The sequence below is a fragment of the Chiloscyllium plagiosum genome, chromosome 5 (genome assembly GCF_004010195.1).
Source record: "Chiloscyllium plagiosum isolate BGI_BamShark_2017 chromosome 5, ASM401019v2, whole genome shotgun sequence".
NCBI classification, from domain to species: Eukaryota; Metazoa; Chordata; class Chondrichthyes; order Orectolobiformes; family Hemiscylliidae; genus Chiloscyllium; species Chiloscyllium plagiosum.
Window position 1 is genome coordinate 66,676,001 of NC_057714.1, and position 26,246 is coordinate 66,702,246.

General features: G+C 41.6%; 1 protein-coding gene across 1 annotated transcript in view; it reads right to left on the reverse strand.

Annotated features, from left to right (window-relative positions):
• Positions 1 to 4,766: 4,766 nt before the first annotated feature.
• Positions 4,767 to 26,246, reverse strand: part of LOC122549953 (tomoregulin-1-like) — a 226,681-nt gene continuing 205,201 nt past the window's right edge. The window contains exons 9-10 of the mRNA XM_043690236.1: positions 10,106 to 10,264; positions 4,767 to 6,929 (exon numbers count right to left, since the gene is read on the reverse strand). Of these exons, the coding sequence (XP_043546171.1) occupies positions 6,839 to 6,929; positions 10,106 to 10,264 (250 nt within the window). The 3' untranslated portion in view covers positions 4,767 to 6,838. The remainder of the gene's footprint in view (positions 6,930 to 10,105; positions 10,265 to 26,246) is intronic.

The window sequence follows — 26,246 nt, forward strand, 5'->3', positions numbered from 1 at the left end:
GTCAAATGAGCACATGCTGTGGCGATGTAACAATTCCCGCTGTAGGATAAGAGGGACCATTTAAGTGTCCGGCTGTTTCAAAAGCCTGAGACAAGACGAGTTTCTGATGGATTGCATTTTTTATTAGATTCCCCGACAGTGAGGAAACAGACCCTTTGGCCCAACACGTTTACACCGACCCTCCGAAGAGTAACCCACCCAGACCCATTTCCCTCTGACTAATGCACCTAACACTATGGGCAATTTAGCATTTACTTGAACCTGCATATTTTTGGAAACTGGAGCACCCAGAGAAAAAGCACGAAGACACGGGGAGAATTTGCAAACTCAACCCAGACAGTCGCCTGAGGTTGGAATCGAACCTGGGTCAGAAATTGAGCTTCAGTGAGCATAGGAGCCAGTGAGCATAGGAAATTCCATTAGGTTTTGTCATTTCTGCAAATCTCATCTTGGTGTAATCAGAATTTTATTGATTGTGATTAGAGCTGTCAAAACTAGCAGAAATGTTTAAAGAGGGATATTCTCTGAAGATAGATTTTTAAACACTTTAATTAATCCTAAATCAAATAACACCCAGGTAGAAGGTCAGTGATCGTAAATTGCTGAATCAAGAATTGAATTCTGTGCTTAAAATCTAGATGTGTACAATTTGGAGAAAGGAACCACCGCAGCTGGCATCCATTTTCCAGCATTTGTTACAATTTCAAATTATTTTCCATAGCAGACCCCCAAAGGACCTTGAGATAGTTTCTATGTCAAAACTGCTATATGAATGCAAATTACTGTTTTACATAACATAAGAATTGAGTGGCTAAAGGTTCACTAGATTTAATCAAATTTCTTTAAAGATGATTGACAATACGTCGACCATAGAGTCATAGAGATGTACAGCATGGAAACAGACTCTTCGGTCCAACCTGTCCATGCCGCCCAGATATCCCAACCCAATCTAGTCCCACCTGCCAGCACCAGATATCCTAAATTAACCTAGTCCCATTTGCCAGCATTTAGCCAATATCCCTCTAAACCCTTCCTATTCATATACTCATCCAGATACCTTTTAAATGTTGTAGTTGTACCAGTCTCCGCCACAGCCTGTTACAGCTCATTCTATACATTCACCACCCTCTGCGTGATGAAGTTGCTACTCAGGCCCATTTTAAATCTTCCCCTCTCATTTTAACCTATGCCCTCTAGTTTTGGTTCCCCCTATCCTGGGAAAAAGACCTTGACTATACACCCTATCCATCCTCAAAATGATTTTATAAACCTCTGTAAGGTTAGCCCTCAGCCTTCGACATTCCAGGAACAAAATCCCCAGCCTATTCAGCCTCCCTCTGAACCCTCCAGTCCCGGCAATATTCTTGTAAATTTTCGGACAATGTTTTATGCAGAGCAGAGGTGCCGGGATCCTGAGGTCAAGGTGAGAAAAGTTGGTCATGAGCACAGCTGTCTGCCTTTGGAATACCTGTACAATCATGAGCTATGGCAGAGCTATCTATGTTTCTGGCCTGATCACAGTCCTTGCATCTCAGCAGCATGACTGGAACAGGTGGGGGCTGCTTGTGGAATATTGGAACCCTGGAGCCTCCAAATAACAGGGTTTTAAAAAGTTCGAAGCTCATGGGGTCAAGGTTTAGAGGGTAAACTCCTCTGGGGAGGACTTTGAGGCTGCAGAAACTGTCTTCCTCATCTCATCTCCTTTGTTGGTTTCTTGGGCCTGTAACCCCAATTGCAGTCTGGGGCATGGAGATCGCCTCCAATTGTTAGTTTCTGAGGTCTGTAACCCCGATTGTAGCCTGTAGCATGGCGGTTGGCTCCAATTGCTGGTTTCTGGGGCTTGTAACCTGTTTGCAGCCTGTAGCAGGGAGACAGTTCCAATTGCTGGTTTCTGGGGCCCGTAACTCCAATTGTAGCCTGTAGCATGGCGGTTGGCTCCAATTGCTGGCTTCTGGGGCTTGTAACCCTGTTTGCAGCCTGTAGCAGGGAGACAATTCCAATTGCTGGTTTCTGGGGCCTGCAACTGCGATTGCAGCCTGTAGCATGGAGGCCAGCTCCAATTGCTGGTTTCTGGGGTCTGTAACCCTGATTGCAGCCTGCAGCATGGAAACTGGCTCCAATTGCTGGTTGCAGGGGCCTGTAACCCTGACTGCAGCCTGTAGCACGGAGACAGGCTCCAATTGCAGTTGCAGGGGCCTGTAACCCCGATTGTAGCCTGTAGCATGGAGGCCAGCTCCAATTGCTGGTAATTTTCCCATGGGGCAGGACTGTGACGAGTAGCGAGGATAAGGAATCACACTGCCTTCCACAAAATCTAAATGACAACAAGAACATGGCCTTTAATTTATACATCAATTGCCCACGTGCTTGGGGTGGGTGGGCTCTTTGCATTTGGTCCCATCAAAAGTGAACGATCCTGAGAGTAGGAACTGATGTGACTCAACTCACATTGACTGACTGTACTGGTCCCCAAATACCTTACCTTCTGTGTCTTCTATGCGGGTCACCAGTGTGGCACAAATATACTGTAGAAATGTACTGACTGTGACTAGACAGGCAGAATTTAAACTCAAGTAAGAAAATCCTTCAACTGTAGGACAAAAGAGTGTCTAAATATTGAAAATAATTCCATCTGTCTTTTTTACAGTTTAGTATTCCATGAAGAAAATATCTAAAGCAATAGAAGGTATATGGTTTGAAAATTACACAGTAAAACAAGCAAAGAAGGTGTATATAAAAACAGAAAATGCTGCAGAAACTAGGCTGGTCTGGCAGCATCTGTGAAACAGACACAGAGTTCAGGTTTTGATTTCCAGGGGTTTGAAAAATAATGATTTTTGGGTGTTGTCAAAGTGGGAGGTACAGGTGGTGAGGGTGCCAAAGAGCAGAAGACAAAGGGAGCACTAACCATCATAAATGGTGATTTTGAGACATAAAAGAGTTGTTAGTGATAGGTGTGAAAACTAAGAGCACCAAGAGGCAAATAAATGGTGGGCGCTGGGTATTAAAATGGAGGACAGTACTCGTGCTCTGAAATTGTTGAACTTAACGTAGACTGCTGAAGGCTGTCAAGTGACTAAGTTGAAAATGAAGTGTTTTTCCAGCTTGCATTGAGCTTCATTGTAACTCTTTAGCAGAACTAGGACAGAAATGTTGGCATAAGAACAAGCAGGTTTATTGAAATGGCATAGGATTAAAAGGTTAGGGTCATTCTTAAAGACAGAGGCTGGACAAAGATAGTATATCTCTGATCATTTTATATACCGCAATAACATGCACTATATATAATCTTTAAACTAAACCCTTATAAAAGAATACCCACATAAAAAGAAATAGAGTAGCATTTTTATAGCACCTTTCATGACCTCAGCAGATCCCAAACTATTTCACAACCACTGAATGATTTTAGAATTCTGATCACTATTGTAATGCAGGAACTGCAGCAACCAACTTGTGCACAGCAAGAACCTTTGTTGAAATGTCATTCAGTTGTGAGAATACGTAGTTTTGGATAAGTTGAGTTTCTAGGACTCAATGATTAGTTAAAAGGTAGGGGGTTGATTTTTGCATGAGTAACATTTTAGAGAGGTTGAGATCCATCTGCTTCCATCAGTTGCCAGGTTGGAGTTTGTTCCCACAGACCTGCCCCTAAGAGTGGCACTTATGTGCATAACACCAGAAGCTGCACGGCTGCTTTCAATCATATGCCATTGTATGATTCTATCAGCTGGGCTTGTACCAGGGTGCATTTGACTTTGGTGATGAGCGTGTAGTAAATACAGACTTTGGAGATTTTGGCTAAAAGTTGAAGGTCAACCTATATATGAGGTAATTGATAAATGAATGATTCTTGTCCAAAGTCAGGGGTTGACTGTGACAAGAAATCAACATTTACTCAAATATATATGGTAATCTAGGGTCTACGTTTGCTCGCTGAGCTGTAGGTTTGATATCCAGACCTTTCATTACCTGGCTAGGTAACATCATCAGTGGCATCCTCCAAGTGAAGCAAAGCTGTTGTCTCCTGCTTTCTATTTATATGTTTGTCCTGGATGGGGTTCCTGGAGTTTGTGGTGATGTCATTTCCCGTTTCTTTTCTGAGGGGTTTTCTGATGGTATCTAGATCTATGTGTTTGTTTATGGCGTTGTGGTTGGAGTGCCAGGCCTCTAGGAATTCTCTGGCATGTCTTTACTTAGCCTGTCCAAGGATAGATATGTCCAAGGATCAAAATGGTGTTTTTTTTTCCCCTCCATGTGTAGGGCTGTGAGGGAGAGAGGGTAATGTCTTTTTGTGGCTAGCTGGTGTTCGTGTATCCTGTTGGCTAACTTTCTTCCTGTTTGTTCTACATAGTGATTGTGGCAGTCCTGGCTTGAAATTTTGTAGACGACATTGATTTTGTCCATGGGTTGTACTGGGTCTTTTAAGTTTGTTAGTTGTTGTTTGAGAGTGTTGGTGGGTTTGTGTGCTACTAGGATTCTGAGGGGTCTTAGTAGTCTGGCTGTCATTTCTGAAACTTCTTTGATGTATGGTAAAGTGGTTAGAGTGTGTTTGGTCTGCTTGTCGTGGTTTGTTCTTGAGGAATCTGCAATCTTGAGGAATAAACAAACACATAGATCTAGATATCAAATATCAATCCCTCAGAAAACGAACAGGAAATGACATCACCACAAACCCCAGGAACCCCATCCAGGACAAACATATAAATAGAAAGCAGGAGACAACAGCTTCGCTTCACTTGGAGGTCACCACTGATGATGTTACCTAGCCAACTAATGAAACATCTGGATATCAAACCTACAGCTCAGCGAGCAAACCTACACCTTAAATCTCAACTTAAGCTACAAACCTTCATAAACCTTGCATATATGGTAATCATTAAATAAATGAACAAATAACTGTTTAAATGAGATTAGCCACTTATATTTAGACATAAACAGATGTTTAAACATTGGTTGGGACTTGCCATTGTAAAGAACTCTCTTTCTCTTTAAGTCGTACCATGGCATTCTATTCAGCCACCTGAGGAGGAAGACAAGGCCAGCAATTTAAGAAGTCATTGAAAAAAATGCAACCTCTGTTAGTGCAGCAATTCTTCATAACTATTCTTAAGTGGCAGTTCAAACTAAGTGCTAAGATCTGTGGAATGGAACCTGATCCCACAACCTGCTGACATGGAGGTGAGAGTATTCCCACTGAGTGCTAGCTGATATGAATTTAGGCTGTTTTTAAAGTATGTGTCAGTCTCAGTGTATTGCAGTGTGAAAAAAAACACATTTTAATACAGGGTCTACCACATTTGTCAATTGTAAAGAAAAGGCTATATCACTGATAGATTATGGTAAAATATCTCTAATGTTAATCATTTGACTTTAGTTTATTGATATATTTCTGAAATAACCATTAAGTATAATGATCTAGATTTTAAAGGGGGAAAGGTCTTACAATCTACTGCAATAAAATGTATTTTCTGTCAAACCAGTGCTTACTTCCTTTTAAAAAAAGTGGAAATATATTTATTGCAAAAGATAGGCTATAGACTATGTTTATGAATAAGCTAGCATAATCTCATTGAACTGAATTTCAACATTAAAATTAAATATTTGAAGATTGATAATTTGCGATCAAACTAAAAAGATTATGTAAGATGGTGCTTCTAGAATTTTGACAAATAAGCTGAGAACTGAATTATGAGGTAAGATGGCACCACTTAATTTCACTCAGGTCAAAATTGTTTTGAATTCTGGGAAAATGCAATATTGTGTTATAAAGGCAGCTCACACCCTTGTCTCTGCAGTGACAGAACCATGAAACTTTGTTAAACCACAATCCTAAACACACATGCCCAGTAGGTGACACTGTTGAGACTTTAGTACCATTTGCAAAGTAATCTCAAATACAACACATGTTTAAATAATTACAGTGTATTTTATCACAGCATAATGGTGACTAATAACAGCGTATCAATTTAACTTTTAAATCCATTTGAATCTCAATAAATACACCAAATGATCAACCTAAAGTCTTGTTCTACAAAACAATTTTTTTTTCCCTGTGGCACACACCATAAGCACCACCAGTTACATTGATGAGTTACTAAATTTACATCAAGGGGAGTCAAATATAGCTGCGGAGACAGAGTTATCCGAATGGCACGGCTCAGATGTCCACCACATACTCAATCCAAACAGCTTTGAATTTAAACTAATCACAGTACACAGTTCCACAAATCATGCAAATAGTGTTTGAAAATGCATCAATTCCTAATAACTTCAAAAAACCCCTTCATGTCTTGCAAGGAAAGTTAGTTGTAAACATTTTTTTCCCCTTTTCTTTAATCCTCTTGTCTTGAGCAGGTTCAGTCGATCTCGCATTTAAACCTTCTTCAAGTAATTCTCTGCCTTTCAAGTGTCATTTGTGATTTATTATTAACATTGTGGCAAGGTTATTACACAACATGTGAGTGGCATAAACAAAGAGCAAATTCATCTCATAAAGTACAAAAATGGTCCTTTCATTAGTATTCTATTTTGAGGCCAGTAGTGTTATCTTGACTTGTTCCTAAATCTCTGTTTGAAACTTTTTTCTCTAGAAATCAAGGAACCCTCCTACTGGCGGATGGTGAAACTGTCAGTTATGAATAGACTGTCTCATTTATTTATTTATCACTCAAATATCTTGGTCATATCCCCAGACATAGTAATTCCTATGCTGGCACAGGTTCAGAAAACCAAGGCCTCTGAAACAAAAATCTTCTTCTCAGGGAAAAAAAAAATCAGTTATAATTGAGCAATTGGTGAGACATAGTAAATGAAGACAAAAAGGTATAAAAATGATAAACTAGACCATCCTTGATGAAGTGGTGCAGTCTGCGTTAAAATGTCCTAGGTTTTGTTTCTGTCGGCGGCCTCGGTTATTTTTTGGACATTTCCTGTGAACCAAATAATGAAAATAATCAGAGCTTCATAACTGCAAGATTTCTATTGTTTGCCTTCATTGAAAGACTTTTGTATTTACCCATGTAACCAAAGGCTCCACAGTATGGTGCAGTACAGTCACTTACAGAATAAGAACCTATTTCTATTCACAATGAGCAACTTAGCTGCACCAACATGATATTTCCAATTCCCATGCCATTCACAGTGGCGACACTTGTAAGAAATTTAATTTGCTGCAGAGGTAGGGCTAGTTAGTTGCTCCATTCCCATGGGCATCTGGGTTGATATTTGTCAAATTAATTTCATTTCTGGCTTTACAGCTAGAAAATAGATTGAATATGTGCAAAAGCACCATCATATTCTGCTGAACTCTTTAATGTAGCTCATGTAAGTGCTCAAATCAAACATGATGTAAAACAAATAAGCTTTATATGACCTTCCTTCTCAATTCGTGAAGGTCTAAGTTAGATTGAAAATGCATTTGCCCATTGCCAAATTGGTGCATGAGAGGTTGTATTGGCACTTGCCTGTGCCAAGGGCATAAGGGGGTAACCAATATAATTCTGTGTGTAGTGAGTTCACAACCTAATTCAGAGAATTAGTGCACAATTCAGAGAAGAATGCTGTGTTTCCTCATTAAGGCCAGAATTTTTGAGTAGACAATTCAGGCCTATAAAACTGAACGGGAGGATCTGAAAGTCCAGTCCCATTCCGACTGAACCCATTTTTGCCAGGAGGGGAATCATGAACTCTAAAGTGCTATTTGAAAACAGTGCTGAGTTTAAACTGACTCTATTTCTTCTATAGCAAGGGCGTTAACCTGCAGTGTGGGAGCTCTGAATAGTAGTCATAAAAGCTTTTGAAAAGGTGATAAAACCTGTAGAATTGTTGAGCTGTTAATTTATTTACATTGCCAGCTCCTTGGAAATTAAAAAGAAGCCTACACACTGAGAGGTTAAAAAGAGATTAAGCTTTCAAGGCATCATTTATAAGTTTTGTTTTAAAAATGTCTGCCTGTGTCAGTGAGTGGAGAAACAAAACTGGTCCAGCGCTTTCAATAGCTGTCTGTGCACAATTGGTCAAGCAGACAACATGCCCAGTCCATCGGAGCCAAGCAAGGGTAGTCAGTGCCTCATTGCTGGGGATGTTGGCCTGGTTGAGCCCAAGCAGGGACTCCACTTTCAGCTCTGAAATGGTAAGACAGCAGAAACACTTCAATGATACCCTCAAAGTCTCACTGGTGACATTCTCATGGGCACTTAGGAATCACTAGCCTGAGCTGTCCAGAGAGGAGGAGGAGCATCTGAGAAGGTGTCGAGCACCTTGAGACTTGCCATCAGTAAAAAAAAAGGAAACCAGGCAAAAACTGCGAAAGGACTGCACTGCCACGTCAATGCCCCACCCATGCCTTCCCCTGACCACCACCTGGCCCAAGTGTAACACAGCCTGCGGGAGCTGCATTGCTCTGTATAGTCACCTATGGACTCACCCTGAGAGTGGAAGGGAATCACCAGCACCTGGGAGGGACTGCTGATGATGATAACATGGAGATTACCCAAAAGACTATCATTATGCCATTATTAATGCTTGGCTGCTTTCTACAACCTATCAACATCTCAGTTAGAGGTTGTGAGTTCAGAGTTTTATTGGCAATACAAAAGTCAGTTTTGGATGTAGGGGTATGAATGCAATTGCTTTTTAATGAATTAAGAATCTAAGGAGATTGAAAAGTTTTGAATGGGCTGTATGGATGAGCATATGGTTTTGGCTATATTAAAGCCAGCAAAAGATGATTAAAACTTCTTTTAAGTTTTAATATGATTTTTGAGGTCAGTTGGCATGTCCTTGGTGGATACTAGGTGAAATGATATAAGGGGTGCAAGAGCAAAGAGTAGTGAGTGGAGGCATGAAATATGAGGTGCCATCGGGGTGGATGGATGCATAAGTTGACATTAACTTGGTATGGATAGTTCAAGGGTAAAGGGTAATGCAAGACGAACAAGTATTTGCACAATATTGACATGGAAGACTATGAGAAGCTGTTGTTGAGAGCACAGTTTGGCATGGATAGAGCATGGGGAATGGGTAGGTAGTGAATGGGTGTTAGGAGTGTGGGCTAACAGCCATATTATTTAACAAAACAATTGGGAAATCACAGAGAATATAGTTGAGGTGAGCTGCCTTGGAATTGGGCAGTCCCTCTAGCCACATCCAATCTGTGTCAGGTGATAGGCTGGTCTAACTCCACCAGCACTCACCCACTGAAGCAAAGTTCTTGTCATTCAGGAGAGTTTTCCCAAGATGGGTATAGCAAGTTGGGGATTTCCTAACTCCCACCAATGTGACCCAGGAATGAAAATCCAGATCAATGATGGAGAGAAAAAAAAAATCAATGAGTGAAATGAATTAATCGCCTGCTCTCATGCATGGCCTAGACTAGAAGCTGGAGTGGCATAGCACAGGCAGTGATGCCTACAATTCGGTCTACGTGTATATAGCATGAAACTTATATTAATCATAATAATTAAGGGGAAGGGATCACCAGTGCATAATGGAAACTGAAATAAATGTTTGGTCTCGCAAAACGTCTCCACAATAACCAGACATAGGAACAAAGATAAATATGTTACAAATGACCAAAAGAATTATTGGAGGTGACTGTCAAGTTATGCCCTCACATATCTTACATGAAAAATGGGTGTATGATAGCTGTAAACCAGGTAGGGAAATGGCCATCGAAGCTTGTCTTCTGGATGCCTAAGGCCAGCCTGAGGCAATTTTCTGTTGGACCAGTAAATGGGTGAAGATCAAGTCCACCTCTTTGAAGAGGGTGGCTGTTTAAGTACGTGAACTGGGAGTCCTTTGCTGTTGTAAGACACCAATTGTGTTTTTTAATTGCAGTTGTGAAAGTAACCTCATGTGAAAAGTGTCTCCGGTCTCCTGAGACTAGTTTCAGCCAGGCAGCTAGCCTGCTGTGTTGGCTTCAAATCCATTTAGACAAAAGGAAAGAACTGTCTTCCTGCCACCTCTCTTTCAGAACTGGAATAAATAATGGAGGAGTAGGGTTGAACAGGATAAAACAAAGTATATTTTTAAAATTGTGCACATCTTGTTCCAAAAATAGCTCCTGTACATTTTATTTGCTGACTTATTAATGTACGATGCTTACCTTGTTATACACATCACCACAGCAACTATTATGGCAATCTGCACAGCTCCAATTATTGCTGCAATTAAGACATAGTGAAGCTTTTGCCCACTTGGAACAACATATAGAATACTGAAGTCTCTGTTTTCACAGCGCTGTCCAATGTATCCAGAGTCACAGCTGCAACAGCAAAACAGGCAGAAAGGATATTTTTATCTAAATATATATCTCCTAGCACAACTTAGTTTATATTTGTTTCAGTTTCCTTCCAGTTTACTTTCCTGTTTTTACAGTTTCACAACAACCACCCAGCATCACACCAAAGTGACCATGAGTTCACCTGTAAAATGAGGTTACACTGCCACAGAAGTTAGTTACCATCGCCGAGTCTGATCATTAGACATTCCATTAGGAATTACAGAGTGAAAATTAGGATCATGGATCATTGCTATTTTTCCACTTCTTCCATCAGAACGATTAAAGATTGGTATATTATCCATAGAGTCATACAGCACATAAACAGACCCTTCAATCCAACTAGTTAATGTCAACCATGTTCCCAATCTAAACTGGTCCCATTTGCCTGCATTCGGCCCATATCCCTCTAAATCCTTCCTATTCACATAATTATCCAAATGTTGTAACTGTACCCACATCCACCACTTTTTCTTGCAGTTCATTCCACACATGATCCTTTCTCTGCAAAAAAAGTCATCCCTCATATTCTTTCTAAACCTTTCTCCTCTCACCTTGAAAATTGCCCTCCAGTTTTGAATTCCCTCACCTTAGGGAAAAAGACCTTTGCTATTCATGTTATCTCTGCCTCTCATGATTTTATAAATTTCTCAGGTCACCCTTCAGCCTCGTACGCTCCAGTAAAAGAAAAGACCCAGCCTATCCAGCCTATTTTTATAACTAAAATCTTCCAACTGTGGCAACATCCTGGTAGATCTTTTCTGAACCCTCTCCAGTTTAATAATATCCTTCCTATAGCAGGATGACCAGATTGCACACTGCACTCCAGAAGAGGTCTTACTAATGTCCTGTACAACCTCAATATGACATCCCAACTCCTATACTCAAAAGGTCTGAGCATAAAACGTAAGCACGTTAAATGCATTCTTAACGACACTGTCTACCTGTGATGCAAATTTCAAAGAATTCTTACAATTCTCTGTTCTACAACACCACTTAGGCCTACCATTACTTCGATAAGTCCTGCCCTTGTTTGTTTTACCAAAACCTAATACCTCGCATTTATCTAAATTTAACTCCACCTGCCATTCGGCAGCCTATTGCCCCAATTGAGCAAGATCTCTTTGTAATCTTCGCTAAACTTCTTCACTGTCCACTAAACCATCAGTTTTGGTGTCATCCGCAAACTTACTAACCATGCCTCCTATATTCTCATTTAAGTCATTTTTATAAGTGACAAACAAAAGTGGACCCAGTACTGATCCCTGTGGAACACTGCTTGTCAGAAGCCTCCAGTCTGAAAAACAACCCTACACTACCACACTCTGTTTCCTACCATAAACCCTGAATCCCACATGATCTAACTTTACTAATTAGTCTACCATGCATAACCTTATCCAGTTCATAGGATAGAGCTGAACAAGAGTGGATTGTGTTATGAGGGTAGGTTGGATAGGCTGGGCTTGTGTCCACTGGAGTTTAGAAGAATGAGAGGTGACTTGAAGGAAGTTCGTAAGGTTCTGAGTAGTCTTGATTAGATGAATTTGGAAAGAATGCTTCCTCTTGTGGATGAGGTCAGAACTCAGAGGCAAAGTTAAGGGTCATCTTTTTAGGACAGAGATGACAGATTGTTTTTCTCTCAAAGGGCGATTTAACTTTAGAACACAGGTGGTGGAAATGTATTCATTTTGTTCAAAGGAGTCATAATAATTACGTGGGTTGAATTTAAGATCAAAACCATCATATTAATTAAGTTCCACATTTTGTCCACTCTTTATCTTTTGTATGAGTGGTGATGAAAAGCTGTAGGAAACAGCCTGATGGTCTTCCTGAAACAGTGACTGCTTTCATTCAATGCAAAAGATTTTATTTACTTTGGTAGGGTCTTTAACTGAAGATGTTCAAAACATTTTCATTTTACTGTTCATAATAGCTTTAACTAAATCCTAACCTCTGAGTGTATCTTCTTATAAAATATTTTCCTGTCTGCAGATAAACATTTAAATTCTATTGTAATGCTTCCTCTTGGGCATTTCTTCGGGGGCTGTTGTAGAAGTGACCAGTCCTGGAGTTAAAGGGGTCGTGAGATCCTCCAGTTAGAATAGATAGGAAAGTACAGAACAGAACAGACCCTTCGGCACACAATGTTGTGCCGAGGATTAATCCTAATCTAAACTAAAATAACCTAACCTCTCTTCATAAGACAAGCCCTCCAGTCCAGGCAGCATCCTGGTAAACCTTCTTTGCACCATCTCCAAAGCCTCCGCATCTTTCCGATAGTAGGGCAACCAGAACTGGATACAATTAGATTAGATTACTTACAGTGCGGAAACAGGCCCTTCGGCCCAACAAATCCACACCGCCCCACCGAAGTGCAACCCACCCATACCCCTTACCTAACACTACGGGCAATTTACCATGGCCAATTCACCTGACCTGCACATCTTTGGACTGTGGGAGGAAACCGGAGCACCCGGAGGAAACCCACGCAATATTCCAAGTGTGGTCTCACCAGGGTCTTGTAGAGCTGCAGCAAAACCTCGTGGCTCTTAAACTCGATCCCCCTGTTAATGAAAGCCAAAACGCCATATGCTTTCTTAACAACCCTACCCACTTGGGTTGCAACTTTGAGGGAGTGATGTGTTTGAACACCAAGATCCCGCTGTTCCTTTATACTGCCAGGAATCCTGCTTTAATCCTATATTCAGCATTCAAGTTCAACCTTCCAAAATGCATCACTTCGCATTTATCCAGGTTGAACACCATCTGCCATTTCTCAGCACAGCTCTGCATCCTGTTTATGTTGCACTGCAGCCTACAATAGCCGTCACTACTATCAACGGCACCTCCAATCTTTGTATCATCAGAAAATATACTAACCAACTCCGCAACCTCCTGATCCAAGTCATTCATGAAAACTACAAAGAGCAGAGGCCCAAGAAGAGGGCCCTGCGGGACACCACTTACTAGTGACCTCCAGGCAGAATACTTTCCACCTACAACCACTCTCTGCCTTCTGTCAGCCAACCAACTCTGAATCCAGAGAGCCAAATCTCCCCTGTATCCCCTACCTCCTGTCTTTATAAATGAGCCTACCATGAGGAACCTTAATCAAATGCCTTGCTGAAGTACATATACACCACATCCTGTGGAGGCTTTGGAGATGGTGCAAAGAAGGTTTACCAGGACCTTTGTCAACCTGAATCATCGCTTCCTCAAAGAATTCAATAAGATTTGTGAGGCATGACCTGCCCCTCACAAAACCATGTTGGCTGCTTTTAATCACACTATGCTTTTCCAGACAGTCATAAATCCTATCCCTCGGAATTCTTTCCAAACCCTTGATGACCACAGGCATAAGGCTGACTATCTGATATTGCCAGGGACTTCCCTATTCCCCTTCTTGAAAACAGGAATAGCATTTGCCTCCCTTCAATCCTCAGATACGACTCCAGTGGAGAGTGAGGAAGCAAAGGTCTTCGCCAGTGGCTTAGCAACCTGCTTTCTCACTTCCTGATAAATCTAGTCCGGCCCTGCCAAAATTTCCAGCACATTAACTTCCTCAATTCCGATCTGTTCAAGCCTGTTTCCCGGCTCCTCAAAGTTCTCATTCACAACAAGGTCCCTTTCCTTAGTAAAAACCAAAGCAAAAAGCTCATTTAGGGTTTCCCCTATCTACTTAGACTCCATGCACAAGTTCCCTACTCTGCCCCTGACCAGCCCTACCTTCTCCCTGAAGTTTGGACCAGATGACAAGCTCTTGCATTTGTTATAATTGTGAGCTCAAAATTAAATTCAAACCTGTCAATAAAATGTGCAAATTACAACTAACGACAAGTTCAGTTGTTGGACGGTTGGTTTGTGATGCAGTGTGACAACTTTGCCCGTTGCTTGAGACATTTTGACCCTCAAGTTTAACTCACCACCTGGTGTTTTTCTCTCTCTCTCTCTCTTTCTGTCTCGCTAATGAAAGAGTAGACTGTGGTGACTTGCACTCATCAAATACTGAATGTACTGAATTGTGTATTCGTCCCACAAATTTCACTTCTCCTTTCTGAACTCCAGCTAAAAATACCTAACAGTATACCATCCTTGCCAAATTAGAAAAATTGGTTTTGCTCTCTGCAAAGCAGAGAAGGTTAGGGTGAGATTTAATAGAGATGAAACGACTGCCACTACTGCAAGGACGGCTAACCAGAGAGTAGATGATGAGAGATCGGTTCTGCAGCCAGTTGTTGTGATTTTGAAGTGGCGATGGAGGTAACTTTCAAAAGGAAATTGGACACGAAGCTGAAAAAAGTAAAATTTAAATGGCTATGGCAAAAGGGCAGGGGAATTGGATGAATCAGATGGCTCTTTAAAAGCACAAGGCAGGTCAATAACTGCAGGAAAGTGACTGTAAATCAATACAATCACAATCTCTTAGTTTTCTCCAGTTCAACTGAAACTTAAGGAGCTGAATCTTACCATATTTTGGCAAAATGTTAATTTTGATGAGGGTTCCTTGCCTGATTGTCCCAAACTCACCTCATTAACTATCCAGCTCACCTCTATGGCCCAACGCCCATCAGATGCAAGCCTAATTATCCTGCTTGTTGTTGCTGGAAATACTCCAGTGAATGGTGACATTCTGGCATCCTTGGCACTGTTGCCATCTTAAAAAGGCCATTGTAGACCTACACAAACACTGGTATCCCAGTGCTGCCCTGCATGACTACACACACTCCATGAGGCTTTGGCTGGTAAGGGGAAAATGGTGCCACAGTTCACCAACAGGAACCTCGAGGTCACGGTGAACATGGTGGTGCAGAAGAGGTCTGAACCCTTCCCACAGGACTGGCAGAAGATTCCAGGACACCAGGCGCTGCCAGCTGGTCTGAGGTTATCAGCCCCGTCTGTGTGGTCTTCCCCATCTGATGAAATGCTCAGCAATCGAGGAAGAAGGTGCTCAATGACCTTCTCCACTGCACCAGGGTGAGTGCCACAATCTTCCCTCACAGTATTGCAACCATCTCCTACCATTGCACCCACTGAAAGGCTCATGCTCTACCACTCTTACAATTGCGTGCAACATCTTCGCTCCCTCACTCTCACCCACCCCAACCTCCCAAGCTACTAACACAGCGTGCCTTCTGTGCTGCCCACTCATTCACCCACTCAGGACACCTCACCACCTTTCTCCCATCAACACCAGAACCAGCTGTGCCACCCACTTCATCTTACTCAATCCCTCCCTTTCATTCACAGCAGGAGGAAACAGGATACAAAGGACCAGGATGGGCACTGCGGTACCTGGCAGTTGCCTCCTCAGCCTATGAGGAAAGTATTTGACACATCCTGCTGAGATGCCAAGACATCAATATCAATCAACCGACTCAGAAACGATGTTCATTGTGGTGCGGTTCTCACATTAAGCCCCTTACCAATGTCCTTTTCCCCCTGACAATTCTTAATCCTTAGTCGTGATGCCTTCTCTTTGTTGTGTCCTGTAGGTATTGGCAGCAGGTCCACAATCTTAGAGGAGCACAGACTCACAATACATCTCTCCAGCAACTCTAAGGAGATGTGTACGGAGGCCTCAGGAGGTCATTAGTAAGGCTGCCCCTGCAGTCCCACCACCACCAGCTCAGATACTGACAGCTCGGCAAGTATGCTCACTAGATTAGAGTCAGGCACACCTATTGGTGAGCACTTCTCTGTCTTGTCTCTGCAGCTGGCCAAGGAAGAAATGTCCCAGGTCACTGGCACTTGCAGGTCAGCCAGAGACCGGGCACTTGCTCTGCCCCAAGCAGGAGGGTTCCCATGGTGTCAGCAGTTAGGGACTTCATTGCCATGCATTAACAGAAATAGCAGCTGCAGATATGTGGGTGGCAAGTACACACAATTCGTGCCACATATCCTTTCAGCAGTACCATTTCAATATAGACAAAATTTAACACAATTAACAACAAATCTGTCCATATATACACATTTTCTAATATATATTTTATATATACATATATAATACATATTAAAATAACACATTGCTCATGTGTAAAGAAATCTACCACATAAATAGTCTTTTCTGCCTACTTAACCAAGGGAATTGGAAGCGTGAAATACAATGGTTGGAATCGTATTACTTTTTTGAAAAGTTGTGGAGTGAATCATCAGGGACCAGCAGTGTAGGTCACCACACCAGACCATGTCAGCCTTCACTGAATTTGCCACCCAGGCTGAACACTTTCATCCATTTGGAGGAATGCCCTACACTGTAGGAAGAAGGTCAATCTCCTTTTCCACTCTGCCAATGTAGGTGCCACCATTTCTCTCCAATACCGCACTCACACTAACTGTACTTATTGTACCTGCCTCCTACTAAGACTAATGCTCTACCACTCTCACTAATGCCTGCAATATCTTCTCCACTCAAATCTCACACTTAACCAAAGCTGTAACAGCACTAACCCTGCGTACCATCTGTAATGCCCACTCATTTGCTTGGGAAACAACCATACCTGCACCAACAGTAATAACTGTGCCACCCATTTTTATCTTCCATAATATCTTGTTCTCTCTCTCTTTCCAGGAACAAAACAGCCCTCAATGGGCCAGAAAGAGTCAAAACGGGTAGTGTGCTTCCTGTCATTCGGTTTCTCACCCCTTATCAGCAGAGGATCCTGACTGTGATTGCCCCACGTAGGCCCTGGACTGCGATCCAAGGCTGTGCTTGACTAACTGTGCCAGGATCCCCTTAGCAATGGCTACCCCTCTTCACTGGACTGGAGGCCTGCTGACAACTGTTGCAAACTTCCTGGCTTTGTGTCTGTGCTAAATATTAACATGAGCTAGTTATCTCTGGTTAAGTGTGAAAAGTGCAAAAGGGCAAGGCAAGGCAAGGAAGCTGTGAGTATCCCATGATGTGGAGATGCTGGTGTTGGACTGGGGTGGACAAAGTTAAAAATCACACAAAATCAGGTTATAATCCAACAGGTTTATTTGGAAGCACTGGCTTTCGGACCACTGCCCCTTCATCAGGTAGTTGTGGAGCAGGATCATAGGACACAGAATTTATAGCTATAAGTCCTATGATCCTGCTCCACAGCTACTTGATGAAGGAGCAGCGCTCCAAAAGTTAGTACTTCTAAATAAACCTGTTGGACTATAACCTGGTGCTGTGTGAGTATCCCAGGCAGACTCAGAGTGAGTGAGCACTATGACAGCAAAGACTTAGAGATACATCCTCATCTTCCATGAGCTGGGTGTGTGTGCCTGAGCACACTGTGTCCTTAATGCAATGTTACAATGATAGTTGCCAAGGCAACCTGAGATGCATCACTAAAGTGAGAAGCTTCCCTTATATGGATTGGAGATGTGCCATGATGATTTATAGAGGCTGGCACATTCAGATGCCAATGTTCATGGTCCATTAGGGCATGTGGGCCAATGTCCAAGATGTTAGTGAGCGGTGTCTAACCCGGTCTTTGGAGCAAGCGATAAGTTGAACCCACTCTGGTTTCCATGTCACCTAGGATGTACAGTGAGCTTGGTAACATCACAAACAGTGGCACGTTTAACTGTTAACAAGCTATTTACAAGCAAGAAAGAGTATGGGTTAGGGATGGGTAATGATTAGTGGCCTTTCCAGTGACATCTGCAGCTCGTGAAAGAAATAACTAAAAAAAAGATAGTGTCTATTACATGCTCAGTGACTGACAGCCTGAGCATGTAATAGACCAATTCACGCCAAATTTGGCTCTTGCTCTAATTTAAATGTTTCTGACACCAGATGTCAAAAGTAGAGTGTTTGAGGAGTTTTATGCTCTTACAAATCTTGGCTATCAAGTAACATTCTCTCTCAAGTAGTATACAGTTCAGGCTTCTAACTGACACTTTCTCGGCTATAGGAAATTTTAGGTCACCGTTACTGGTTCCAAATAAATACTTACCTCAACAAAAGAGATTACCATAGCCACAACCTTTAAATATAAAGAAATTTAATGTTTGAAAATAAAATATATTTTTGACTAAAAAGCTATTAAAAGAACTACAAATTAGCAATACTAAAATTAGAAATTGCAAACGTATAGTATTTATAAAAGAGCAGAGCACAGCAAGAGAAAAATAATTTGTTCCGTCCCACCCTCACAACAAACTGAACATTCAAGTTTAATTTTGCAGAGTGAAGTTCTAAAGAATGTAAAATAAATATGTAGTAAGTGAGTCTATCACTAAGGGGAATTCTTAACAAGATGATCAACAACTATATTATCCAGCTTAGTTATAATGTCATGTTAAATTATTAGAATACCCCTAATAATATTCCACAAGTTCAGCAAAATCAAAATTTACAAACTGAAACTTGCTTTGGAATCACAGAATCCCAACAGTGGGGTAGCAGGCCATTAAGCCCATCGAGTCCACACCAACCCTCTGAAGAGCATCCCACCCAGACCTACCCCATTCCTGTAACCCTGCTAATCCACCTCACTTGCACAGCTTTGGATTTTGGGAGGAAACCCACACAGACACAGGGAGAATGTGCAAACTTCATATAGACAGTGGGCCAAGGGTAGAATTGAACCCAGGTCACTAGTGCACCCAGAAGAAACCCACACAGACACAGGGAGAGCATGCAAACGTCACACAGACAGATGCCTGAGGCTGGAATTGAAGCCAGGTCCCTGGCACTGTGAGGCAGCAGTGCTAACCACTGAGCCACTGTGCTGCCCTTTAGAATAGCTATTTTTTTCTGAAGGGTGATATAATAAAGCCTATAGGGAAAGAAATACAATTTTTTTTTGTGGACGAGAGGTATCACAGGAGCTCAGGGCTGACTGAAAAATGGTCAAAGAGAATGTTTTTGGACACAAGAGAATTACATGTACAAACAAAAAAGAATAACTCATATCAGATGGGACTTTTCACCACAACAAAATTCTTTAAGTTATTATTTTAAAAAATGTAATTTTAATCACAATGAATCTTATTTGATTTTCTACCCATAATTTGTGGTTCACAAATGAGCGTGATATAAGTTCATACATGGGCAAACTTTCATTTACCCGCCAGGCAGGAAAGCAACTGTTTTACAATCTGCCTGATTTTACTGTCCATTAAAGTCATGGGAACATAACATCAGCAGGCAATGGATCCAAATATGCCAGACTCTACATGGGAAGGTCAGGTTAAACTTAGCTGCTAGTCTGTAATTTGCTTATGTCATGAGGATTTTTAATTTATTTATTCACACAGAACCAAAATACTACAAATGTTGTAAATATGAACGAAAAAGAGAATGCTGGAAACACTCAGCAGATCAGGTGAAAGAGCAAAATTAATACATGGTGGACTTTTTTATCCTGCTCCCAAAGAATTGCTGAGGAACTCATAACAGCTCCTGACAACTCTCCCATGCTGATTTATGTTTAAAGGGCATTAAGTGGCTGGAGGAAGATCTTCCAGTCCCATCTGGGAGGAAATCCCTCCTGTTAGAGCTGCTGGCAGCTCTCAGATCCCAGCAATACCACTTGGAACAGCGACCCGTGCTTAAGCCAGGTGGTAGTTGGGGGATCTTGGTGAGGTCAGGTCAGGCGAGATGGAAGGTTTAGGGGTGAGGATGGGTGGTGAGGAGAGGATGATGTGGTGAGTCAGGGGAGCACAGGCCATGGGAGGAGGACAAGGGGAGCCCCAGATCACAAACTGGGGATTGTGAAGGAGACACCCTCCCATCCCTCTGTCTGAGGTACAAGCAGGCTGCCATACTGGGTTTAACCCTACCCACGTCCACCTTACTGTAGCAGAATAGATCTTTGTGACCGTTGAGGGTAATAACAATAACCATCAGCCTTTAAATGGCTATTAATTGTTTTTATTTTTTTAAAAATCAGTATTTCAAAGACTAGCCAGTGTTATTAAATGGCTCATTGGTTGGTTGTCAAGTACATAATGAAGAGCTCTTCATAGGCTCAGAAAATATTAAAATATTGAATCAATTTGAATATCAAACCATAGGGTTCCCTATGTACGTTCACAATTGATTCTTCATCATGCAGAATTCCAAAAAGAACTTTATTCACTGGAGAAAGGACCCTAATGTTTCTGAACACTTGCAGCTCTGGTCAATTTAATGGCTCTTACTGCTTAAGGACAGAGTTTTTTGATCAACCACTGCACTGAGAATACCCTTTAATGATGAAATACCATTACATTATGGCAGCTGAAGTTGGCAAGACCTTTTAAAATTTACTTTTTCTGAACACTTGCAGCTCTGGTCAATTTAATGGCTCTTACTGCTTAAGGACAGAGTTTTTTGATCAACCACTGCACTGAGAATACCCTTTAATGATGAAATACCATTACATTATGGCAGCTGAAGTTGGCAAGACCTTTTAAAATTTACTTGCGGAAAAGTTTCTGACTCCACAGCTTCCCAAGCTTCACAAACTAACTTAACTGGCATGATTCCCATGGCCTCCAGCAACCCACCTGCCTTAAAAGTAGATAAATATCCAGGGTTAGATGAAATAAATCCCAGGTCACTGATTTAGGCAAAGAACAAACTAGCAGGAGCTCCAGCAATAATTTTCAAATCGTCTCTGACTACGGAACACACGCCAGAGGACTAGAGACCAGCAAACGTGGTAGGGTTATTCAAGAAGGGAGCAACGGATAAGCCACTCAGTCTATCATCTGAAGGACAGAATTAATCTGCATTTCGAGAGACAGGGATTAATCAAAAACAGTCAGGATGGTTCTGTTAAGGGGAGGTCATCTCCGTTCAACTTGATTGTGGTAAACAAGTGATGAGAATGGAAGCATAGATACATGTTTGTTGACAGCATACTACTTTTTCTTGCTGTCCTTACTGTTTTGCTCTCACATAATCATTTGCACAGTATATATTATGTGATCCTATTAATTTCTCCAAATATTAAGTTAGAATTTCAATTTAGATGGTCATCGAGACCAAGATAATGATAGTATACAACAATGAAGTCAGTGAAATGACTATTTATTTTGACTATACAGGTACGTCTGTGTGTTAGTATATATATGTGTGTGTGTATGTGTATGTATGTATGAATGTACGTTCCTGTTCCACCCACACCCATCGTCAAGAAGTGCTTTGAGAGGCTCATGTTGAGGCATATTAAGACCTTGCTGTACCCTCACTGGACATCCTGCAGTTCGCATTTTCAACCAAATCGCTCAACAGATGATGCCATTTCCACCACCCTCCATCTGGCCCTCACTCACCTGGAGAAGAAAGAGACCTACATCAGATTACTGATCATTGACTTCAGTTCTGAATTTAGCATCATCATTCCTCAGCACCTGATTGGAAAGCTGAGTCTGCTGAGCCTGAATGCCTCCCTGTGTAACTGGATCCTGTACTTTCTGGCTGGGAGATTTCAGTCAGTCCGGATTGGGAACAGCATCTTCAATACCATCTCACTGAGCATGGGGGCCCCCAGGGCTGTGTGGTCAGTCCACTGCTGTTCACTCTGCTGACACACAACTGTGCAGTGATCAAGTTCACTGATGATATGTTTGTAGTGAGTCTCATCAGCACAAATGATGAGTCAGCATACAAAGAGGAGGTGCCGTGGCTAATGGACTGGTGCAGAACCAACAGCTTGTCTCTGAACGTGGACAAGATGAAAGACATGGTTGTTGACTTCAGGAGGACATGGAGTGATCACTTTCCGCTGGACATCGACAGCTGCCCAATGGAGATCATGAAGAGCACCAAATTTCTTGGTGTATACCCAACGGATAATCTCACCTCGTCCCTCAACACCAACTCAATAGCCAAGAAAGCCCAGCAGCATCTCTACTTTCTGCGCAGGATGAGGAAAGCTGACCTCCCACTCCCTCCCCATCCTCACCACATTCTACAGGGGGTTCATTGAGAGTCCCCTGAGCTGCTGCATCACTGGTTCAGGAATTGCACCGCCTTGGATTGTAAAACCTTACAACGGATAGTGAGGACAGCTGAGAGGATCATCGGGGTCTCTCCCCCCTCCATTACAGACATTTACACCACACGCTGCTTCCGCAAGGCTGAGAGCATTGTGGAAGACCCCATACACCCCTCACTTAAACTGTTCTCCCTCCTGCCATCTGGCAGAAGATACCAGAGCATTTGGTCTCTCACGAACAGACTGTGAAACAGTTTCTTCCCTCAAGCCATTAGGATCCTTAACACAATGTGATTGGATTCTTTCTCATCTGAAATTCTTTGCACGACTTCGAATAGCTGCGAGAAAAATGTCTATTATTTATCATTCTTCTGTTACAATGTAACTTGCGTGTTCTGCACTTCTTAAGCACTTTATGCTGTGTATTAGTGTGTAGTTTGTGCTGTCCATGTAGCACACTCGATCCTGGAGGAACACTGTCCGCCTTGCCCTCCTCAACCTGTCTACAGACTTTGGCATAGTTGATCACATCATCTCTTCTAACTCTCCCCACTGTGTTGTCACTGAGTGGAAGTACTCTCACCCATTTCCTTTCTTATTGGTTTAATCATAGCTACAGTATCCCTTGTAATAGCTCCTCCAATGTTATCTCTCTTGACACCTCTTTATGCATTCTTGCTCCACTTATTTCTCACTCATGTGCTGCCCTCCAGCAATATCACCTGGAAACAGTGTTAGTTTTCACATATACATTGGTAATATCTCAGTCAACTCTTCCACTGTTATGACATTTTCAGACTGCTTACCTGAGAGTCAGTTGAATATGTGAAATGTGAAGTTATTATTTTCAACACTTGCTGCAAACACTGGTTCCTAGCTTCAGACTCTCTCTCCCAGGAATGCACTTAGAATGAATCATTGGGGGGGAGTCAATGCTGCATCTCACTACCTATGTAGCATTCTCCATTGATACCATTAAAGAACATTGGATTGCATGCCACATTGTCTTTCCCAAGAATTGATATGAGATTGTGCAATGCTATCAGAAATTTGGAATGCACTTTGAAAGAAAAGCAAGACAAGGGAGTACTCAATGAATAGTGAGACACCGGGAAGCTCAGAGGGACAGAGGTATTCCGGGGTGTTTGTCATGAAGGTGACGATAGCACACAGGTTGCTTGCTTTTATCAGACAATGCGCAGATTATAAGAGGAGGGAGATCACGTTGGAGTGGTACAGAACTTGAACTTTGGTTAGGTCACAGCTGGACTAACTACTGTGTGCAGTTCTGATCACCACACTACAGGAAGGATGTGATTGAACTCGAGGGGGTGCAGAGGGTATTCATCAGAATGGTTCCTGGAATGGACCAATTAAGTTATGAAGGCCGCACAAGGTCAGATTGCCTCTCTGCTCTACAGAAAACAGAGATAGGACCTGATTGAGGTGTATTAGATTATGAAAGATATGGATAGGATGGATAGAAAATGGCCATTCCCTTTAGCTTAAGGGTCAATAACAAGGGCCATAATTTTCAAATGAAAGGCAGGAGGTTTAGAGGGGATTTGAGGAAAATCTTTTTCTCCCAGAAGTTGGTGAGTGTCTGGAATCCCCTACCTGGGAAGGTTGTTGAGGCACGTAACCTCACAACTTTTAAAAAGTACTTGGATTAGCATTTGAAATGTCATAGTATTCAAGGCTGTGGGTCTAGGGCTAGAAAGTTGGGTTAGTACAGATTCAGCACAGTTTTGGAAGTACACGCTCGATGGGCTGTACTGTACGATTCTATGAAATGAAGCAACAAAAGTGAATGTCTCTCTCCACGCTTACATGTTCAACCGTCTTGGATTAAATGAAATGGATAAAATTCAGGCTTTAAACCCTATTGGTGAATTTTATAGAAGATTATTTTGTGAAATGTGACAATGGGTGTTTTCATATCCATAAGAGCTTAACAATTGTTGATTTATGCTGTTCACAGATATATCTGTTCAATAAGGTTAAAGCTAAATCTCGACTGCAACTATAACAGGAGAAGTAGATACAGAAAAATAATCCAGTCTTGACAGAAACATCCTTGAGAATTGTCACAAAAGGAAGCTAAGTTAAGTCAAGAATGTATATTATTGGTAACACCATCTTTAAGCAAGCATCAAACAACTGAACATTCCTCTTTATACTAATGTCTGCTTTCAGCAGCAAATACACAATTGGACTGACTAATGCAGAATAAATAATCCTGATGTATTGCTAGCAGAGACAGTGAGATCTTTCTATAACCAGAGATTAATTGCACCAACTGAAAAGTACTGGCCACTGAACAAAAAACTTCACAGCTTCCTTTAGCATTAAGCCATTGTTTTCGAGCACTGGCCAGTTATGATCTTGGAATGCTGTAGCATTGTACAGGTCATATTTATAATGTGAATAAATGCAATGGTGAGGACTTGGAATTGTGGCAGTATTATCATAAGACTCGCGGACCAAATTGTACCATGGCAGCTGGTGGAATTTAAATTCAACGAATAAGTCTGGAATTGAAAGATAGTTTCATGACAAATATCACTGATTGCTTTTCAAAAAAGAAAAATCTGGTTCACTAATATCCTTGAAGTCTGCTACTCTTACCTTGAGATTCCAGATCGCAGCCTTCTGAAATGGCCTAGCAAACCAATCAGTTCAAGGGCTACAAATGCTGGCCTTGCCAGAGATGCCTACGTCCCACAAAATAATAAGGCATTTCTTTTAGGAGTTTGTACAAATGGGAAAAGAGCATATCTTCCCCTAAGGAAACATTTAAAATGCTGTGCATATAGACTTAATTTATCAGAGCAAAAGATCTTTACCAATTTGAACAAGGATTGCTTTTAGCATTCAGTCTGCGCAGCTCAAAGCCACTTAATGCTAATTGTGTAAAAGATATCACATTCAGCTAACTGTGAACTCCACTGCTACCGATTACTTTTGTGAGTAAATTATTGTTTCACATATTATCACACGATACTGGTAAATTTAATCAGGTTAAAGTAGAGGGATGGAGTTGTGGTTGAATCTGAATATTACAAATTAGACATAAAACATGAGTGTCTAAGACTATAGAGGAAATGCTTTATTGCTAAGGTTATTATTTCTTACATTTATGGAATCATTGAATGGTTACAGCACAGGAGGCCATTGTGACTCTCTGCAAAGTAATGACTCCCATTTGAGGAGAAAGTGAGGACTGCAGATGCTGGAGATCAGAGATGGAAATGTGTTGCTGGAAAAGCGCAGCAGGTCAGGCAGCATCTAGGGAACAGGAGAATCGACGTTTCGGGCATTAGCATGACTCCCATTTCCCTACTTGGTCTGAAACTTCAGGCAAGACCATTCAGGAGAAATGTTAGAAAGTACTTCTACACACAAAGGGTGGTAGAAGTGTGGAAATCGCTTCCACAAATGGCAGTTGATGCAAGATCAGTTCTTAGTTTTAAAATGAGATAGATAATATTTTATTAAGCAGAGGGATTAATCAATATGGCCCAAGGCAGGTATATAGAGTTATGCCACAGATTAGCCATGATCTTATTAAATGGTGGAACAAGCACTAGGAACTGAATGGCTTATTCCCATTTCTACATTCCTATGCTCTGCAAACCTTCCCATTCAGACATTCATCTTAATTCCCTTTTGAAAGCAAGAATTAAAATTTACTTCCAGCCCTGTTTCACGTACAGCAGGCTAGATTCTACCAAAGTATTATAAAAAGTTTTCCCTCTTGCGGCCTCTTTTTTGCTGATTACCGAAACCTTAGTCCTCTGATTATTGAGCCATTTGCCAATAGGATCAGTCTCTAAATCTACTCTGTATATATCTTTAATGACTGTGAACAATGCGCAATGTGGGCATGGGGGACCTACAGGAGTGCAGGGTTGGTCACAAACATCCCAGACATTATCATTTTGAATGGTTCAGCATGGCCAAAGGGCTGAATGGCCTACTCCCATTCGCAAGTCCTATGTTCTCTTCACAAGGAGGATAACTCCAGTTTCTCCAGTCTAACCAAGTAACTGAAAACTCCATCC